General features: G+C 42.3%; 1 protein-coding gene across 2 annotated transcripts; it reads left to right on the top strand.

The window, feature by feature from the left end:
* The first annotated feature begins 882 nt into the window (after nucleotides 1–882).
* coa6 (cytochrome c oxidase assembly factor 6) lies at nucleotides 883–7,744 on the top strand. 2 transcript variants are annotated; one of them, XM_078557425.1, is made up of 3 exons: nucleotides 883–1,008; nucleotides 2,905–3,067; nucleotides 5,092–7,744. In XM_078557425.1, the coding sequence occupies exons 2-3, from the start codon at nucleotides 2,924–2,926 to the stop codon at nucleotides 5,185–5,187; spliced, it is 240 nt and encodes a 79-aa protein (XP_078413551.1). In that variant the 5' UTR covers nucleotides 883–1,008; nucleotides 2,905–2,923; the 3' UTR covers nucleotides 5,188–7,744. The 2 variants fall into 2 exon arrangements, with proteins under 2 accessions (XP_078413551.1, XP_078413552.1); XM_078557426.1 differs by having other exon boundaries at nucleotides 896–1,008; nucleotides 2,919–3,067.
* Nucleotides 7,745–16,825: the final 9,081 nt, after the last annotated feature.

Here is a 16,825-nt window from a genome sequence, read left to right as displayed (position 1 = left end):
CAGGACACCAAAAAATGTTAACCTGTTCTTTTGGTTTTTGAATGCTGTCAAAACTGCCTTGTACTTCAAGCGCTGCTTTATTTTCAAACTAGCAGCCCCAATACAAGTATGCCTTTAAGTCAAGTTATCCAAATTCAGAGGTAAGGGTCCCATGTTTAGGGTTACGAGCCATGGCCAACAGCAGAACTAGTGACTTTTTTGACGATGATGGTGGAAGAGCTAAGACTAGAAACATGTTAACTCTGTTTCTCTCAGGACAGAGGCTGCCAGACCTGCTGAGTTTTTCAAGCATTTTCTGTTTTTATTGCAGATCTCCAGCATCTGCAGTATTTTGCTTTTATTTTTAGCTAGAATAGCTCCTTCCCTCACAAGGCAGCGCTATGCTTTAAATCATCATTAATGCGTGATCACACTGACATCCTAGGAAGCCTCTGCTGATTAATCTCGGTGCTCTACTTTCACCCAAATAGGGTGGCAGAGTTAAAATGCACTCAACTTACTAGTAAGTTAGATGAGGTGGTGGGGAAATATAGGTCTTTTATTTTGAATGGACAAACTAAAATGGGGCAAATAATCTCATTCATTTGTTGTCCATCTTGTGATCACCATGCAGTAGGTCATTAATCTCTATTGAAAATTATGAATCAACATGAAACAATCATATCTGAACTTGTAATTCACGAATTGGAGTCATTAGTAGTGTCAGTAATTTTCTTGTAACAATATGAGCTATAATATTTTGATGTGCCTAGATCATGGTCAAAGGCACTGGTAATCCAAATGATCAGAAATCTCCTGGAATATTATGCCTTGATGAAAGATGGCGGCGCCTCACGTGACGCTCCAAAGTAACCGGAACTGCTTCGTCCATGACGTAAATTCCTCCCATCGACCCCGCGTTCCCCTGGCCATCAGTTCCGATCATGTTCGACCGCTGAAACGCCGACGCCGCCGCCATTTTTAGCCTAGAGGGGGAGTGAAGGTGGTGGAAGCGGGAGGAGCCTTGAGGTAAAAAGTAATTGTAAAATGGATAACATTCTATTCACTGTTATGCTTGGTTTAAGGACCTTAATATCGTCACAATTCCCCGGTGATGGCGACCGTTAAATTGAATCGGAGTCGACGTCCCCCCCAACACAAGGGCCGCACTTGTGTCCCCCGGTAAACCGCCCCCGAATCTCTGTGCCTGGGAATTAAGAAGAATTATTGCAGCAATAAAACCATCTCCTTCTCTTGCAAAAAAATTAAAATATCCGCCCGTCCACCCCGGGTGACTCTAGGATTCACTTCCCAGCCCCTGACAGCCAGCCAGCCCCAGCTTTTACAGGTTGGTTGAGTAGTTGCCAAGGACCTGCCTTTGGCTGGAGAACTGGGCAAGGCAGCTTTTTATATAACCTCAAGGATTCTGTGTGACTCTCAGGTCTAAAGTTGCCCTGGTAAAGCTTGCTTTGCTCACTTGCTTTTTTTCCCCCCAAATAAAAATAATTTGTGGATTAGCAGATAATGGAAGTTATCATCCCATTGGACAGGCAGGTGTGCAGTTTATCTTATTTGTTTTTTTTAAAGCTTCTGTCTTGACAATTTTCTTCCCTTTTTCTCTGCTGAATTAAAAAGCATTTTCCCTTTCTTTTCAAACACCGGTTAAGGAAGACATTTGATCTGCCAGTGTCCGACAAGGCTGCTTCACAACTCCCTGTTACTGCATGGAACATCCAAGTTACATGCATGTGATTTGGTTTGGATCTGACTTGCCCAATCTTCCTTGTTCCCCCTCCTCTCCCCCCTCTTCCCTGTCCTCTTGTTGAAGTGGGTAGCCTTCACTTTGCACATTTCGCATGTGAGAACACTCATGTTTGGGAATCACTGAGAGGGGAAGGTGCTTCAGGGAAGGCGGAGAGAAGTGGAAAACAAATGATAAAAGCAAAATACTGCAGATGTTGGAAATCTGAAACAAAAACAGAAAACGCTGGAAAACCTCAGCGGGCCTGACAACATCTGTGGAGAGAAAGACAGAGTTAACGTTTCAAGTCCGTATGACTGAGGAAAACAAATGAGGTGGAAAAGAGTTTTATTTAAAAGAAAATCTTTGCACCATAAAAATTTGGTTTGTGCCAATGACGCAATGAGATATTATAATTGCATCACATACAGTCCTGTGTTAGCTCATGCTGCTGGATTGATACTGGGGTGATAGTGGCGTAGTGGTAATGTCACTGGACTAATGATCCAGAGGCCCAGACTAATTTTCTGGGGAGAGGGGTTCAAATCCTACCACGGCAGCTGGTGGAATTCAAATTCAATTAATAAATCTGAACTATAAATCTAATCCCAGTAATGGTGACTACGTAAAAACCCACCAGGTTCACTAATGCCCTTTGGGAACTCTGCTATCCTTACCTGGTCTGGCCTACTTACCAGATCCTCAGCAATGTGGATGACTGGCCAAGCAAGCCACTCAGTTCAAAGGCAGTTAGGGCTGGGTAACGGCCACATCGCATGAAGAATTAAACTGATGTATGCATAGCATATGGGGTGCGGTAGCATAGTGGTTATGTCACTGCACTGGCAATCTAGCCAATGATCCAAATACTTGAGTTCAAATCCCACCACACTTGTTCGAGAATTTGAATTAAATAAGCCCGAAGTAAAAAGCTCACATCAATAAGCCTTATGTGCCCTCTGAAATGTCCTAGCAATCCACTTAGTTGTATTCAAGAAGGCAGCTCACCATCACCTTCTCAAGAGCAATTGGGGATGGGCAATAAATGCTGGCCTTGCTAGTGATGCCTTCATCTTGTGAATGAGTGAAAAAGAGCTGTATTTGATCTCTGCCAGTGTATTAATGAAGGTCCTCAGAGACACTTGAGAAAGCCTTAACTTATATAAATTAATGTGGATATACAGTAATCATTTCCCAGGAAGAATGACTGCTCCAACAGCAGAGGAGAGGAAGACCTGTTGGGGAGCGAGGGATAAGTACTGGCAGTGTCTGGATGAGAGTAATAAGGATTCTTCGGAGTGTCAGAAGTTAAGAACGGTATTTGAGAGCAGCTGCCCACAGCAATGGGTGAGTATTAAAATTGAGGTCTTGCTTCCCTTTTAAATAATGACACAAGGTGTTTAAGGCTTAGGATTCAGCCAATCTTAACACATCCAAATAGAACAAACCTAGTCTCGCTTCACTGCAACATTTCTACATCAAGATTTCTGCACTACTCTGCTTTGAGGGCTATTTTTAGCACTGGTGCCTCACAGGGGGAATAAAACTTAAACCTGTTAGCGACGTGAGATGTGTGCAAATTGACAGGAACATGGGTTTAATCTATATACAAGAGCCTGAGGCTACATGATGCTCTCCTATTCGGTCATTCTGACAAAAGCTCGGACAGGCCTGCCCTAATGGACCCATTTTATTAGAAGTAATTAAATATTTTGTGTAAGAAGAAATGCTGGAAGTATGTAACCATAAGAGAAAAGGCATCTAAATATTTTGGATAGAAATGTCTACAACATTTTCAAATTTACTTCAGATTTTCTATTTTTTTAGTCAAATATTTAACACCTAGGATGTGAATTCAGTATTTTACCATATTTGTTATGGATCATGGTACTATAGTTATTAAAAAGTACAATCCCATTTACTTTGACCTGATGAGTTCGCTACCTGTTTGGTAGAAATTAAATTTGCCTGTTAAAAGCTGTTAGCCAGTAGGTGGTGCTGTGATGCCAGAGCTTTAACCCTCCAAGGTTAGGGTTAGGGTTGGGCCTGAAATCTTGTTCCATCAGTTCGTGGCATAATTGAGGAGACTGTTTCAGCCGCTCTGCCAGGGCCGGGATAGTTTGGGGGGGCAGAGAGAAGAGCAGAAAAATTGGAGAAAGACTTTATTGCTTTCCAGAAGTGACAGACCACACCACACATCCACTCACAATTGCGGGGTAGCCAGCAGTACTACAGGTGTGACAGACCATAAGAATATAAGAAATAGCAGCTGGATTAGGTCATTTGGTCCGTCGAGCCTGCTCCACTGTTCGGCAAGATCATGGCTGATGTTCCACCTCAACAACACTTTCCCACACTATCCCCATATCCCTAAATTCCTTCAGTGCCCAAAAATCTGTTGATCTCTGTCTTGAACATACTCATCGCCTGAGCATCCATAGCCCCTTAGGGTAGAAAATTCCAAAGATTCATAACTCTGAGATTTTTCTCATTCCCCCAGTCCTAAAGGGATGACTCCTCATTCTGAGACTGACCCTGTGTGTTCCAGGTTCCCCAGCCAGGGGAAGCAACCTCTCAGCGTCTACCCTTAACAATTTTATATGTTTCAATTAGATCACCTCTGACAAGGAATAAATGGAAAGCATAAAAATTCCATAAGATTGATGTATAAAGGGGGAAAAAAATCAGTAACTTATGATTGAAATGCCGCCCTGTGCTCTCCATAAGGAAAGGAACCTTTGTGCACAGTAGTGATGATCTGTCGTGGCAGGAGTATGGTATTTACCAACTGGACCAATTTGGGTAGGGGGGGTTGTTAGTAGTAGTAACATCACTGGACTAATAATCCAAAAGCCCGGGCTAATGCATGACACGGATTCAAACGGTGACCATGAAACCATTGTCGATTATTGTAAAAACCCATCTGGTTCACTAATGCCCTTTAGAGAAGGAAATCTGCCATTCTTACCCGGCCTGGCCTACAAGTGACTCCAGACCCACAGCAATGTGGTTGACTCTTAACTGCCCTCTGAAATGACCCAGCAAGCCATTCAGTTCAAGGGCAATTAGGGATGGGCCACAAATGCTGGCCTTGCCAGTGATGCCCACATCCAGTGAAAGAATAAAGGAAAAAAAAATACTGCATGGTTCGTAATGACTAAATGGTTAGTGTGCTATTGACCTTTGGGTTATGTGTTATGGCAATAAGGCTCGGCAGTAATGACGGGGAGCCCTGTTCCCTGCTGAAGAAGATCTGAGTAACATCAGCACTTCCCTCGCCAAATATAAAAGAATAGAATCTATTATTATTTAACATATGAGCTACATTGCCATTGGCTAAGTTCTAACTGACTCTATTCTTTCTTCATCAGATAAAATATTTTGACAAAAGAAGAGACTATTTGAAATACAAGGAGAAAATGCAAAGGGAAGGATTTCAGCCTCAGGTGAATGTCACCAAACTATAACCATCTGCAGTGGAGGCGATGCTGGGGCAGTCAGCCTTCAGAGACAAGATGGCTGCCAGTATCCTGCTGTGACAGACCCTCCATAGTAGCTGAAACCTTTGACCCTAAAATTACTTGTAGCTGCTGAGGAGGTCGACAGTTGAGGGATCGGCTGTGGTTGGTGGGCGGTGGCTGTGACCTTTGTAATTAACAATTCCTCCCAGTTTCAGCAGTGGCCGGCCATCAGTAGTGTTGCTGTCAGTCACGACTTACCAATCTTGCACGGCTACATTTTGGAAAAGGGTGTTTACAACTGTGTACACTCATGGCTTAAGACTTCCTCTCTCCAGTACTTATAGTGAAATTGTAATTATGTTTTATATCGGACATGCGAATGACGAGCAGGAGTAGGCTATTCAGCCCCTCGAGCCTGCTCCGCCATTTGGTAAGATCATGGGTGATCTGATTGTGGCTTCAACTCCGCTTTCCAGTCTACCCATCATAACCTTTGACTATTTACAATTTCACTACAGATAGCAAGCAGAAGATATCGTGTTCCTAGGAGAACACCATTACACTATGTTCTTGGTGGAATGATACCCTGATCATCTTGCTGTCACATTGTGCCACTATCGGTTATTGCCAAGTCTATTTAGCACTTTGGTCGCAGTGCGGTGTAGAAAAAAATTGCACCGAGGAAGCGATTCACTTTTCTGCTGCCTGATCCACTTAAATCACTGCAAATTTCGTCCTGCCCCAGTGACTGAGCTGTGACCACCTATCTGTTAACTTACTTCAAAGTGCACTCTCCAGATATAAGACAGGTTTTGAAGGGCAAAATGTAAAACTCTGTGGTAAGTACCCGTGGTACAAAATTTCTCATCCGCCCATCGCATTGAGAAAGATGGGTTGAATGCCTTTCTCCTGTCTCTTAATGCGCTTGGAAAGCATTTCAATCGTAAGTTACTGATTTTTTTTTCCCCTTTATGCGTTAATCTTATGGAATTTTTATGCTTTTCATATATTCCTTGTCAGAGGTGATCTAATTGAAACATATAAAATTCTTAAGGGTAGACGCTGAGAGGTTGCTTCCCCTGGCTGGGGAACCTGGAACACACAGGGTCAGTCTCAGAAAGCCTAGCGCAATCACTGAATAAAATATTTTTAAAATCGTACTCAACGCTTTTTAAATTAATTTTGTGAGACCTGAATTTTCTAGCCAAGAATAGCACATCAGAATGTTAACTAGACATGGCCATCTGCCAATGGCTGAATGCAGTACGGAGATAACGTTCCCCCTGCTGGCGTGCCAGTGTAACATGAGCTGGATTCCTGTCGGCTGAGAACTCCCCATATTCATGATTAAACTATTAAAATATATTTATTTTATTTTAAATAGATACTATTCCCCCTTTAACTGTACACTTTAAAAGCAAAGCAATTTTATAGAAAATGGTCTTGAGAAATCTTGACATCCAGCAGATTCTATCCTTTGAAAGTTAGCTTGTACTTGAAAAGGGGCAAGTCTGTCACTGGCGATAATAGTGAGAGGAGCAGTTTCAAATAGCCTTCATTTAATATTTACATATAGCACAAAATATTCAGCTAGCACACGGGTTTGGAGAAATATATACATATATTTAATTTTTGACATATGGAGAAAGTGAATTAAACAATCCAGGGTCAGGCTAAGGACCTTGACAGAAACGGATTCAGTGCTATCATTAGGTTTAGTGAACATATTGATTCCAATGTATTAGGCAAAAAACGCATTTAAGCTGATACTCTTAAATGTTGTGTGATATTTTTAAACTGCTCCTCTCACTATTATCGCCAGTGACAGACATGCCCCTTTTCAAGTACAAGCTAACTTTCAAAGAATAGAATCTGCTGGATGTCTCTTTTCAAAGCTCGAGTGGGTGCAATGCGAGCAATTCACTCTCACGCTGTTATATTTTACTGAAATCCTACTGGCAACACAGATTGTACCCAAAGAAACGTCACTGCTTAATCAGATTGAAACCAGTATGTGCGTGGCGCAGCCTGTAAATAAAGATCGTGGGGAAGACTACCATGTGTTGGCAGGGACACCATTTTGTTCAGTTCCCATTTCACATTCAGCCATCGTAAAAGAACGCCTTTACCATTTCACTGGAAATAGCAACCAGAGAAAATCTTCCCCATATGTCTTAGATGCAAAGCGACCAGATAGATCCTCCCAATCCCTTCCTCCTGCCCGCTCTGGGAATGGCTGCTGTAAATAGCTTTCACTGTTATACTCCTCCTGGCTCAGTTCCACTTGTATTTCTATCTCATGTCTTTAATCGGTGCATTGGCAACATTATACCCCCACCTTGCTCCAATTAAAAGTTGCTGGATAATGAAACTTCAAGTAGTTAATTCACTGGACCCACAATCGGGGCTACTGGATGAATCTGTGGTCCATTTGACCCTTGGACTGTCTTCATGCAAAAATGACAAATTAAGTACTGTAAATCATAAACTTTTGTATCTTACTGCAATCATGGTGGTGTTTTGAGAAATAAAGTCTATACATTGTTCTCAATGTTGAATTATATATCAGTATTTTTCTTTTGCTGATTTAAGTGAACGATTTCAGTAATTACCCCTAGTTCCAACATTAAGTAGTCTGAGGTTACAGAATATGGATGGGACATTGAGTAGCAAAGCTAACTCTGCTGTCCCCAATAGTGTTCAGAAGGACATCCCACTTCAGCCCTCAACCTGTATTTCTGCCATGTTTCTTTTTCCATTTCCTGCAAGAACTTTGTGATTTAAAATTGTGGATTTTTACAAGTCTGGGGACCAAAGGAGAATCTTGTCCCGGTCTTGTTTTGGACCAGTCAAGAGGTATATTGAATAAATATTTTATCACCCCACATCTGAAGGACCCCACCCAGTTTGGGACTGAATGATCAAAATACAGGGAGAAAAATACTTACATTTTTTGAGCTATATATTCTCTGAAAATGTTTGAATGAGACAGTGGTGAATCAATGGAACTAACTCCAAGGGAGATGGTGGAAGCAGCATTCCTTCATTGAAGTGAAAATTACATTTTTTTATTCAGTCACAAAGTGTGGGCAGCATCGTTGGCAAAGCCAGCATTTACTGATCACTAAATGCCCTTGAGAAGGTGGTGGTAAGCTGCTGCCTTGAGCTGTTGCAAGCATAGTGGTTTTGGGATACCACTTGAGTGGCTTGCTAGGCCGTTTCAGAGGGCAGTTAAGAGTCAACCACATTGCTGTGGATCTGGAGTCACGTGGGCCAGACCAGGTCAGAATGGAAGATTTCCTTCCGCAAAGGACGTTGGTGAACCAGATGGGCTTTTATGAGAGTTTCACCATTACTGATATTAACTTTGTAATTTCAGATTAATTTAATTAACTGAATTCAAATTCCCCAGCTGCAATGATAGGATTTAAGTTTGTGAGGCTGGATCATATTCCTGGATTACTAGTCCAGTAACATAACTACTTTGCTACTAAAACCTGAAAGTGTTAGGGTACAGTATATGAGTAATTTAAGACAGGATGTGGAAAAAGATGCATAGCTGGGAAGAACAGGTGACTTTGAACCTATGATTCCCAAACCTTTCTGGAGTTTTCCTTGTGTCGTATCTGCAGTGGACTAATAGAGATTGATTGCTATGATTAGTCAACATTATCATTGTCATGTGACAATCAGGATGATAGAAGGTGAATAAGTTGGATGTTGGTCTTTTTCCCCGTCTACCATTTCCTATGTATCAGAGAATTCAGAATCACAGAATTGTCACAGCACAGCAAGAGGCCATTCAGCTCTTTGTGTCTGTGCTGGTTCTCTGTAGGAACAATTTATCTAGTGCCACTCCTTGCCCTTCTCCCGGTAGCCCTGGACATTCTTCCTTTTCAGATAATCCAATTCCCTCTTGAGTGCCTCAACTGAACCTGCCTCCACCACACTCTCAGGCAGTGCATTCCAGATCCCAACTGTGTGAAAAAGTTTCTCCTCACGTCTCCATTGCATTTTTTTGTCAATTACCTTTAAATCTGTGCCCTCTTATTCTCGATTCTTCCGCCAATGGGAACAGCTTTTACCTATCTACTCTGTCCAGACCCCTTGTGATTTTGAATACCTCTATCAAATCTCCTCTCAAACATTCTCCAAGGAAAATGGTCCCAATTTCTCCAATCTACGTAACTGAAGTTCCTCATCCTTGGAACCATCTTTGAGAATCTTTTCTGTACTCTACAATTCCTTCACATCTTTCCTAAACTGGTGCCCAGAATTGGACACAATCCTCCAGTTGAGGAAAACCAGTGTTCTATACAAGTTTAACATAACTTTCTTGCTTTTATACTTTATGCCCCTATTAATAATGCCTAGGATACATATGTTATTCATTCACGGGATGTGGGCTTTGTTGGCTGGGCCAGCATTTATTGTCTATCCCTAGTTGCCCTTGAGAAGGTGGTGGTGAGCTGCCTTCTTGAACCGCTGCAGTCCATGTGGTATTGGTACACCCACAGTGCTGTTAGGAAGAGAGTTCCAGGATTTTGACCCAGCGACAGCGAATGAATATATATATTTCCAAGTCAGGATGTACCTATGAAATAAGGCAGTAATTGAAATGCAGCAGATCTTTAACTACAACAAAAACAGAATTACCTGGAGAAACTCAGCAGGTCTGGCAGCATCGGTGGAGAAGAAAAGAGTCAATGTTTCAAGTCCTCACGACCCTTCAACAGAACATTTTTTTTTTAGGAGAGGGGTGAAATATAAGCTAGTTTAAGGTGGGGGTGGGGAGAGAGAAGTTGAGGGTGGGGGGGTGGTTGTAGGGACAAGCAAGCAGTGATAGGAGCAGATAATCAAAAGATGTCACAGACAAAAGGATCAAAGAGGTGTTGAAGGTGGTGATATTATCTAAGAAAATGTGCTAATTAAGAATGGATGGCAGGACACTCAAGGTACAGCTCTAGTAGGGGTGGGGTGGAAAGACTGACAAGGTATTAGTTGTAGATTTTAAAATAATGGAAATAGGTGGGAAAAGAAAAATCTATATAAATTATTGAAAAAACAAAAGGGAGGGGAAAGAAATGGGGTGGGGATGGGGGGAGGGAGTTTAAGATCTAAAGTTGTTGAATTCAATATTCAGTCCGGAAGGCTGTAAAGTGCCTAGTCGGAAGATGAGGTGCTGTTCCTCCAGTTTGCGTTGGGCTTCACTGGAACAATGCAGCAAGCCAAGGACAGACATGGGCAAGAGAGCAGGGTGGAGTGTTAAAATGGCAAGCGACAGGGAGGTTTGGGTCTTTCTTGCGGACAGACCGCAGGTGTTCTGCAAAGCGGTTGCCCAGTTTGCGTTTGGTCTCTCCAATGTAGAGGAGACCGCATTGGGAGCAACGAATGCAGTAGACTAAGTTAGGGGAAATGCAAGTGAAATGCTGCTTCACTTAAAAGGAGTGTTTGGGCCCTTGGACGGTGAGGAGAGAGGAAGTGAAAGGGCAGGTGTTGCATCTTCTGTGTGGGCATGGGGAGGTGCCATAGGTGGGGGTTGAGGAGTAGGGGGTGATGGAGGAGTGGACCAGGGTGTCCCGGAGGGAATGATCCCTACGGAATGCCGCCGGGGGGGTGAAGGGAAGATGTGTTTGGTGGTGGCATCATGCTGGAGTTGGCGGAAATGGCAGAGGATGATCCTTTGAATGCGGAGGCTGGTGGGGTGATAAGTGAGGACAAGGGGGACCCTATCATGTTTCTGGGAGGGAGGAGAAGGCATGAGGGCGGATGCGCGGGAGATGGGCCGGACACGGTTGAGGGCCCTGTCAACGACCATGGGTGGAAAACCTCGGTTAAGGAAGAAGGAGGGCATGTCAGAGGAACTGTTTTTGAAGGTAGCGTCATCAGAACAGATGCGACGGAGGCGAAGGAACTGAGAGAATGGGATGGAGTCCTTACAGGAAGCGGGGTGTGAGGAGCTGTAGTCGAGGTAGCTGTGGGAGTCGGTAGGCTTGTAATGGATATTGGTGGACTTTAACTATTGGATTAATGTTGTTTTCACTATTTTAATGAAAGCATCAACCCACTAATTTTAAATGGGTTAATATCGCTGATAAAATAGCAAATTCACTGGAATAAGTAGTGTTCATACTCTGTTATCAAAAGGTAGAATCGAGAGGCAAGAGACTTGAAATTACAACTCTGCATATAATAGCACCAGTATAGGGGCAACCAGTAAGAAGTCTGGTTTTACAAGGGAACTCTGAGCCCGCAGCCCATGGTTTTCCACCTATTAAAATGAATGAACAGAAAATCATGGGCTACAGACTCAAAAATCCCTACATTGTGCTCCGTACATGCATCACACTATCCTATTTCAATTGAGGTGCCGAACAATTCACTTTAAACGGTACAGTGCTTTTGTTAAAAATAGCGAACAGAGTGGGATTTATATATCAATAGCCACACACTGTAACAATAGGATCATTGTTAGGGTGGGGAAATTGCAGCCCAAGCAGCTTAATGCCTTGTTCTCAAGTGGTTGCAAATGTCAGTAATCTAAGCAAAAGCACAATACTGCAGATGCTGGAACTATGGAATAAAAACAGAAAATGTTGTAAATACTCAGCAGGTCAGACACCTCTGGAGAGAGACTGGGTTAACATTTCAGGCCGATGAAGTTTGTAGCATTTTCAGTTTTTACTTCTGAAAATCTCTGGCTGCTGCACAAACTGTGTTTATTTTCCTCAAAATAAACATTCAAACTGGGCAAAAACAGAAAATACTGGAAAAACTCAGCATGTCTAACAGCATCTGTGGAGAGAAAAACAGTTAACGTTTCGAGTCCATATGACTCTTCAGAACTAAAAAGAAGTAAAAATGTAATGAAATTTATACTGTTTAAGGGGGATGGAGCAGGTGAAGCTGGATAGAAGGCCAGCGATAGGTGGGAGCTAAGGAGAGATTGACAAAGATGTCATGAACAAAAGGACAAAGGAGGTATTACTGGTAGTGGTACAGGCTAAAGGAGGCGCTGATGGTGGCATTAAGAAAGCAGAATGTGATAATAGCAGGACAAGGGTAAGCACTCTGGAAAAAAACAACATGAACAAGTGACACATGGCCCTTGTGGGAGAGGGGGGAGGTGATGGGAAAAAAGATTGAAAATAGGATAAAAGGTGGAGATAAAACAATGAATAAAAATGAAACTAAATAAAAATAAATGGATAAAAAATAAAATAAAAATGAATATTGGAAAAAGGGGTGAGGATGGAGGGGAAAGTTCATGGTCTGAAGTTGTTGAACTCAATGTTAAGTCTGGAAGGCTGTAAAGTGCCTAATCAGCATTAATCCACAGTATTTTGCTTTTATCTTAGCGTTTAATTCACCGCCACTTCTCTTCCAGAAATGCCTACCTTGAAGAAGTACTGTTCTTCTCTCCGACACGATTCTGAAGAAGAGTCATACGGACTCGAAACATTCTCTCCACAGGTGCTGTTAGAACTGCCGAGTTTTTCCAGCATTTTCTGTTTTTGTTTCAGATTTCCAGCATCCGCAGTATTTTGCTTTTATCTTAGTATTAAAACTGGGCACATTGTTTGGAGAATTTAGAGGCGATTTTAATTTATATCTATACTATTGTTCTCTTCTATTCAAATGTGAGCACTCTATAATTTTACTGTAATGAATGATGCAAAAATACATTGATTATAAATGCATTCAATATGCGAGTAGTCAGAGAAGGAACTGTCCAGATCACGTACAGAACTCAAAGTAACGTGGCTGTAAATGGTGTCTGTAAAACCGCCATTCTATCCTTGTGAACATGTTAAATTCTTAATAGTAAAAAACTATTTCTTTGTTTCCTTTAGGCAGGAAGAGCGCATTTATTCAATTCATTTTAGGCATTAAAACTCCTTGTTGTGAATTCTGCGAAAACATCATCATATTCTTCAGTTGCGTTTTAATCCTGTCAATTATAAACTCCCTTAAAGATATTTTTAAGGATAGGATAACCCTATCCACCTCAACCCCTTTCCCCAGTACTCCCCATTCCCTTCCAAGGCCATATGCCTTCCAACACCCATCTTCCATTTCCCCCACCACACTCCAATTCTTCCCTTACAATTATCCCCCACAATAACCCCCACCCCTTCCAATTCCCCCACCCCCTGCAATTCCCCCACCCCTTCCAATTACCCTCACCTCCTTCCAATTACCCTCACCTCCTTCCAACTCCCCGCTACTCCTTTCAAATCTCCCCTTCCAACTCCTCCACCCCTTAGCAGCACCCCCCATTCCTTTCCAATGTGCCCATTTCCTTTCAACACCCCTACCCTCTCTGTTTCAACTCCACCTATCCAACCACCCTTCAAACCAGTTAGAAGCATTTGAGAGTAAATGAATGGCTTCACATTTAATCTTGGACTCAATTGCAAGGGCATCACAGGAACCTCAATTCAATTATTTCCATATCACACTGCCTGCTCTGTTATTCTATGTATAAAGTTCATTAAGACCATAAAGTTAAGTAAAATTATATATAATGTGTACAAAAAGTAAAACTTCAAACCAGTTGGTTGAACCAAAAGTAACCAATCACAGCTAACTGGAATTGAAGAGTTAAATTTCAGTCAATATGCTATTTTTATTGCCCTAGAATTAAAACAGGACTTGTGATTTTTAAATGTGCTTTATTCAGACCATTGGATTGAAACAGCCCAATCAGTGGTTCTGTAGTACCGTTCAAAAGCACAGTTACTGTGCAGCTTGTTTCTCACACGGACTATTTAAATAAGTGTTATAATTAGCAGTAACTAGTGACTCACCCAGTCAGAATGTGACTCTTATATAAAACTCAGTTTAAAAACGGGGGGGAGGGGAGCGTGAAATGTAGACATGGTGACAATGACAAGCAGCAACTTAAACCTTTACTGAAAAAGGCAATAACAAAATTCTTGTCAGAAGAGCAAAGTGCGGCAGGTGCTGGAAATCTGGAATAAAAACAGAAAATGCTGGAAATACTCAGCAGGTCAGGCAGCATCTGTGGAGAAAGAAACAAGAGTTAACGTTTCAGGTCAATGCACAACCCCTGGATATTTGCGATTATATATTACTTCCCATTTAACACCCTTTGCATATATTGAAAAAACAGCCCCACTAAATGCATTTCTTGCTGGTGTATGCAGAGCAATTTAACGGTATTTCAACATGTTACGTTTAAGAAAATTAGAAAAATCCATTTCGCCCTTCAGAGGCTGTGTACAATTTACCCCATCTCTGGATGTTATCCAACCCATTCAATCTCTTGAGAGAGATAACCAGACAAAGGTAAAACCAATTCTCCTGGATACTAATTCAACCGTACAATCCACGCCATTCAAGTCTGGCCTCCTCTATTTATTGGTAAAAGTCATTAAAACTGAATTCCCTTCCCAATAATTTGCACCAGTAATCGAGCATAAACTGGCAGATGGGAGGTTGGGGGGAAAGGAAAATTAGGATGTGAAGCAATTCCTCCTGATTTTTATTCTTTTTACAGGATGTGGGCGTCGCTGGCTAGACCAGCATTTGTTGCCCAACCCTAATTGCTCTTGAGAAGGTGGTGGTGAGCCACCTTCTTGAAGGGCGTTCCAGGATTTTAACCCCGCGACAGTGAAGGAACGGCGATATGTTTCCAAGGTGTGTGGCTTGGAGGGGACTGGCAGGTGGTGGTGTTCTCATGCATCTGCTGCCCTTGTCCTTCTAGGTCACGGGTTTGGAAGGTGCTGTCGAAGGAGCCTTGGTGAGTTGCTACAGTGCGCCTTGTAGATGATACACATTGCTGCCACTGTGGCATCGGTGGTGGAGGGTCTGAATGTTTAAAGTGATGGATGGGGTACCAATCAAGCAGGTTAATTGTCCTTTGTGACATTGAGCTTCTTGAGTGTTGCTGGAGTTGCACTCATCCAGGCAAGTAGAGAAGATTCCATCACACTCCTGACTTGTGCCTTGTAGATGGTGGACAGGCTTTGGAGAGTCAGGATGTGAGTTACTTGCCATAGAAGGAGCTCACCACCACCTTTTCAAGGGCAACTAGGGATGGGCAATAAATGCTGGCCCAGCCAGTGAAGCCCACATCCCGTGAATGACTAAAAAAAAGAATTGCCAGCCAACTTGCTCTTGTAGCCACAGTATTTATATGGCTTGGTTCAGTTCAGTTTCTTGCCAATGGTGATGTCAATTCTACAAACTACCCACCAAATAAGGGTGGGCAGGCAGTTTCCAGTGAGGAAATGGAAGATATACTTTCCACCATTTACATATTACCAACAATTTTATGGACCTCAATCATCTTCAAACAAAAAAGAATCACATGTGAAACTTGTCAAATGCTTTCTGAAAATCCAAGTAAATTGACTAAACAGGCATGACCTGCTTATAATTCCTACATGATACATTTCAGATTTCGTCTGTACCATCTAGTGATTGAAAATCAGAATTTAAAGCCACCCACTAGCACTACAGGGTCACAAAACTGAATAGCTGAAGAGCTGGGAGCAGCTCCCTCCCTAATTTGGGAATAATGCACAATTTGTTATCTTAAAAATTGACCCTTAAAACGGGAGCTGAAAGCTGCAATGATCCTTCATGTGCAGCCACTGAAACAGTAGGTGTAATGACTTCATGTGCAACAAGGAACCTCTTGTCCTCCATCATCAGAAAGAAAGTGAGGTGTTTGGGGTATGCCTATTCTACACCCCTCACCCCCCAAATGGGCAACCTGCAGTTTTCCCCTCAGCAACAAGGTCCATACTTTTTAGCCACTGATAATAAACCATGAAGAACTGAGATCGATAAATTTTTGGGCATTATAGGAATCAAGGGAAATTGAGATTGGGACCAAAAGTGAAGTTATTGTAGCTCTTGATGTATGTCAGCTGTGGCTTGGTTTATAGCACTCTTGTCTCTGGATTTTTTTGTTCTTTCATGGTGGGCATAGCTGGCTAGAGGGGCATTTATTGCCTATCCCTAATTGCCCTGGAGGAGAGGTGGTTGCATAGTGGGAATGTCACTGGACTAGTAATCCTGAAGGCCCAGGCTGTGGACCCTGTGGACATGGGTTCAATCCCTCCATGGCAGCTGGTGGAATTTAAATTCAATTAATTAAAAAATCTAGAATTTTAACAAAATGTAGTCTCAACTTATCATGACCATAAAACTATTGTCGATTATCGTAAAAACCCATCTGGTGCACTGATGTCCTTTAGAGAAGGAAATCTGGTGTCCTTACCTGGTCTGGTCTACATGTGACTCCAGACCCACAGCAATGTGGTTGATTCTTAAATGAGCTTTGAAATGAAGCAGCAAGCCACTCAGTTGTATCAACATGTACAAGATTGCGGGTTCAAATCCCACTCCAGGACTTGAGCACAAAAATTAAGGCTGACACTCCAGTGTTGTCCTGAGGGCATGCTGCGCTGTCTTTCAGATGAGATGTTAAACCGGGTCTGCCCTCTCAGGTGAACATAAAGGATCCCGTGGCACTATTTCTAAGAGCAGGGGAGTTATCCTCGGTGTCCTGGCCAATATTTATTCCTCAATCAACATCACAAAAACAGATTATCTGATCATTATCACATTTCTGTTTGTGGGAGCTTGCTGTGTGCAAATTGGCTGAAGT

Source organism: Cetorhinus maximus, chromosome 14 (genome assembly GCF_964194155.1).
Source record: "Cetorhinus maximus chromosome 14, sCetMax3.hap1.1, whole genome shotgun sequence".
In the NCBI taxonomy this organism is placed as follows: Eukaryota; Metazoa; Chordata; class Chondrichthyes; order Lamniformes; family Cetorhinidae; genus Cetorhinus; species Cetorhinus maximus.
The sequence above is the reverse complement of the archived record's forward strand: the minus strand, read 5'-3'. Positions and strand labels throughout refer to the sequence as shown.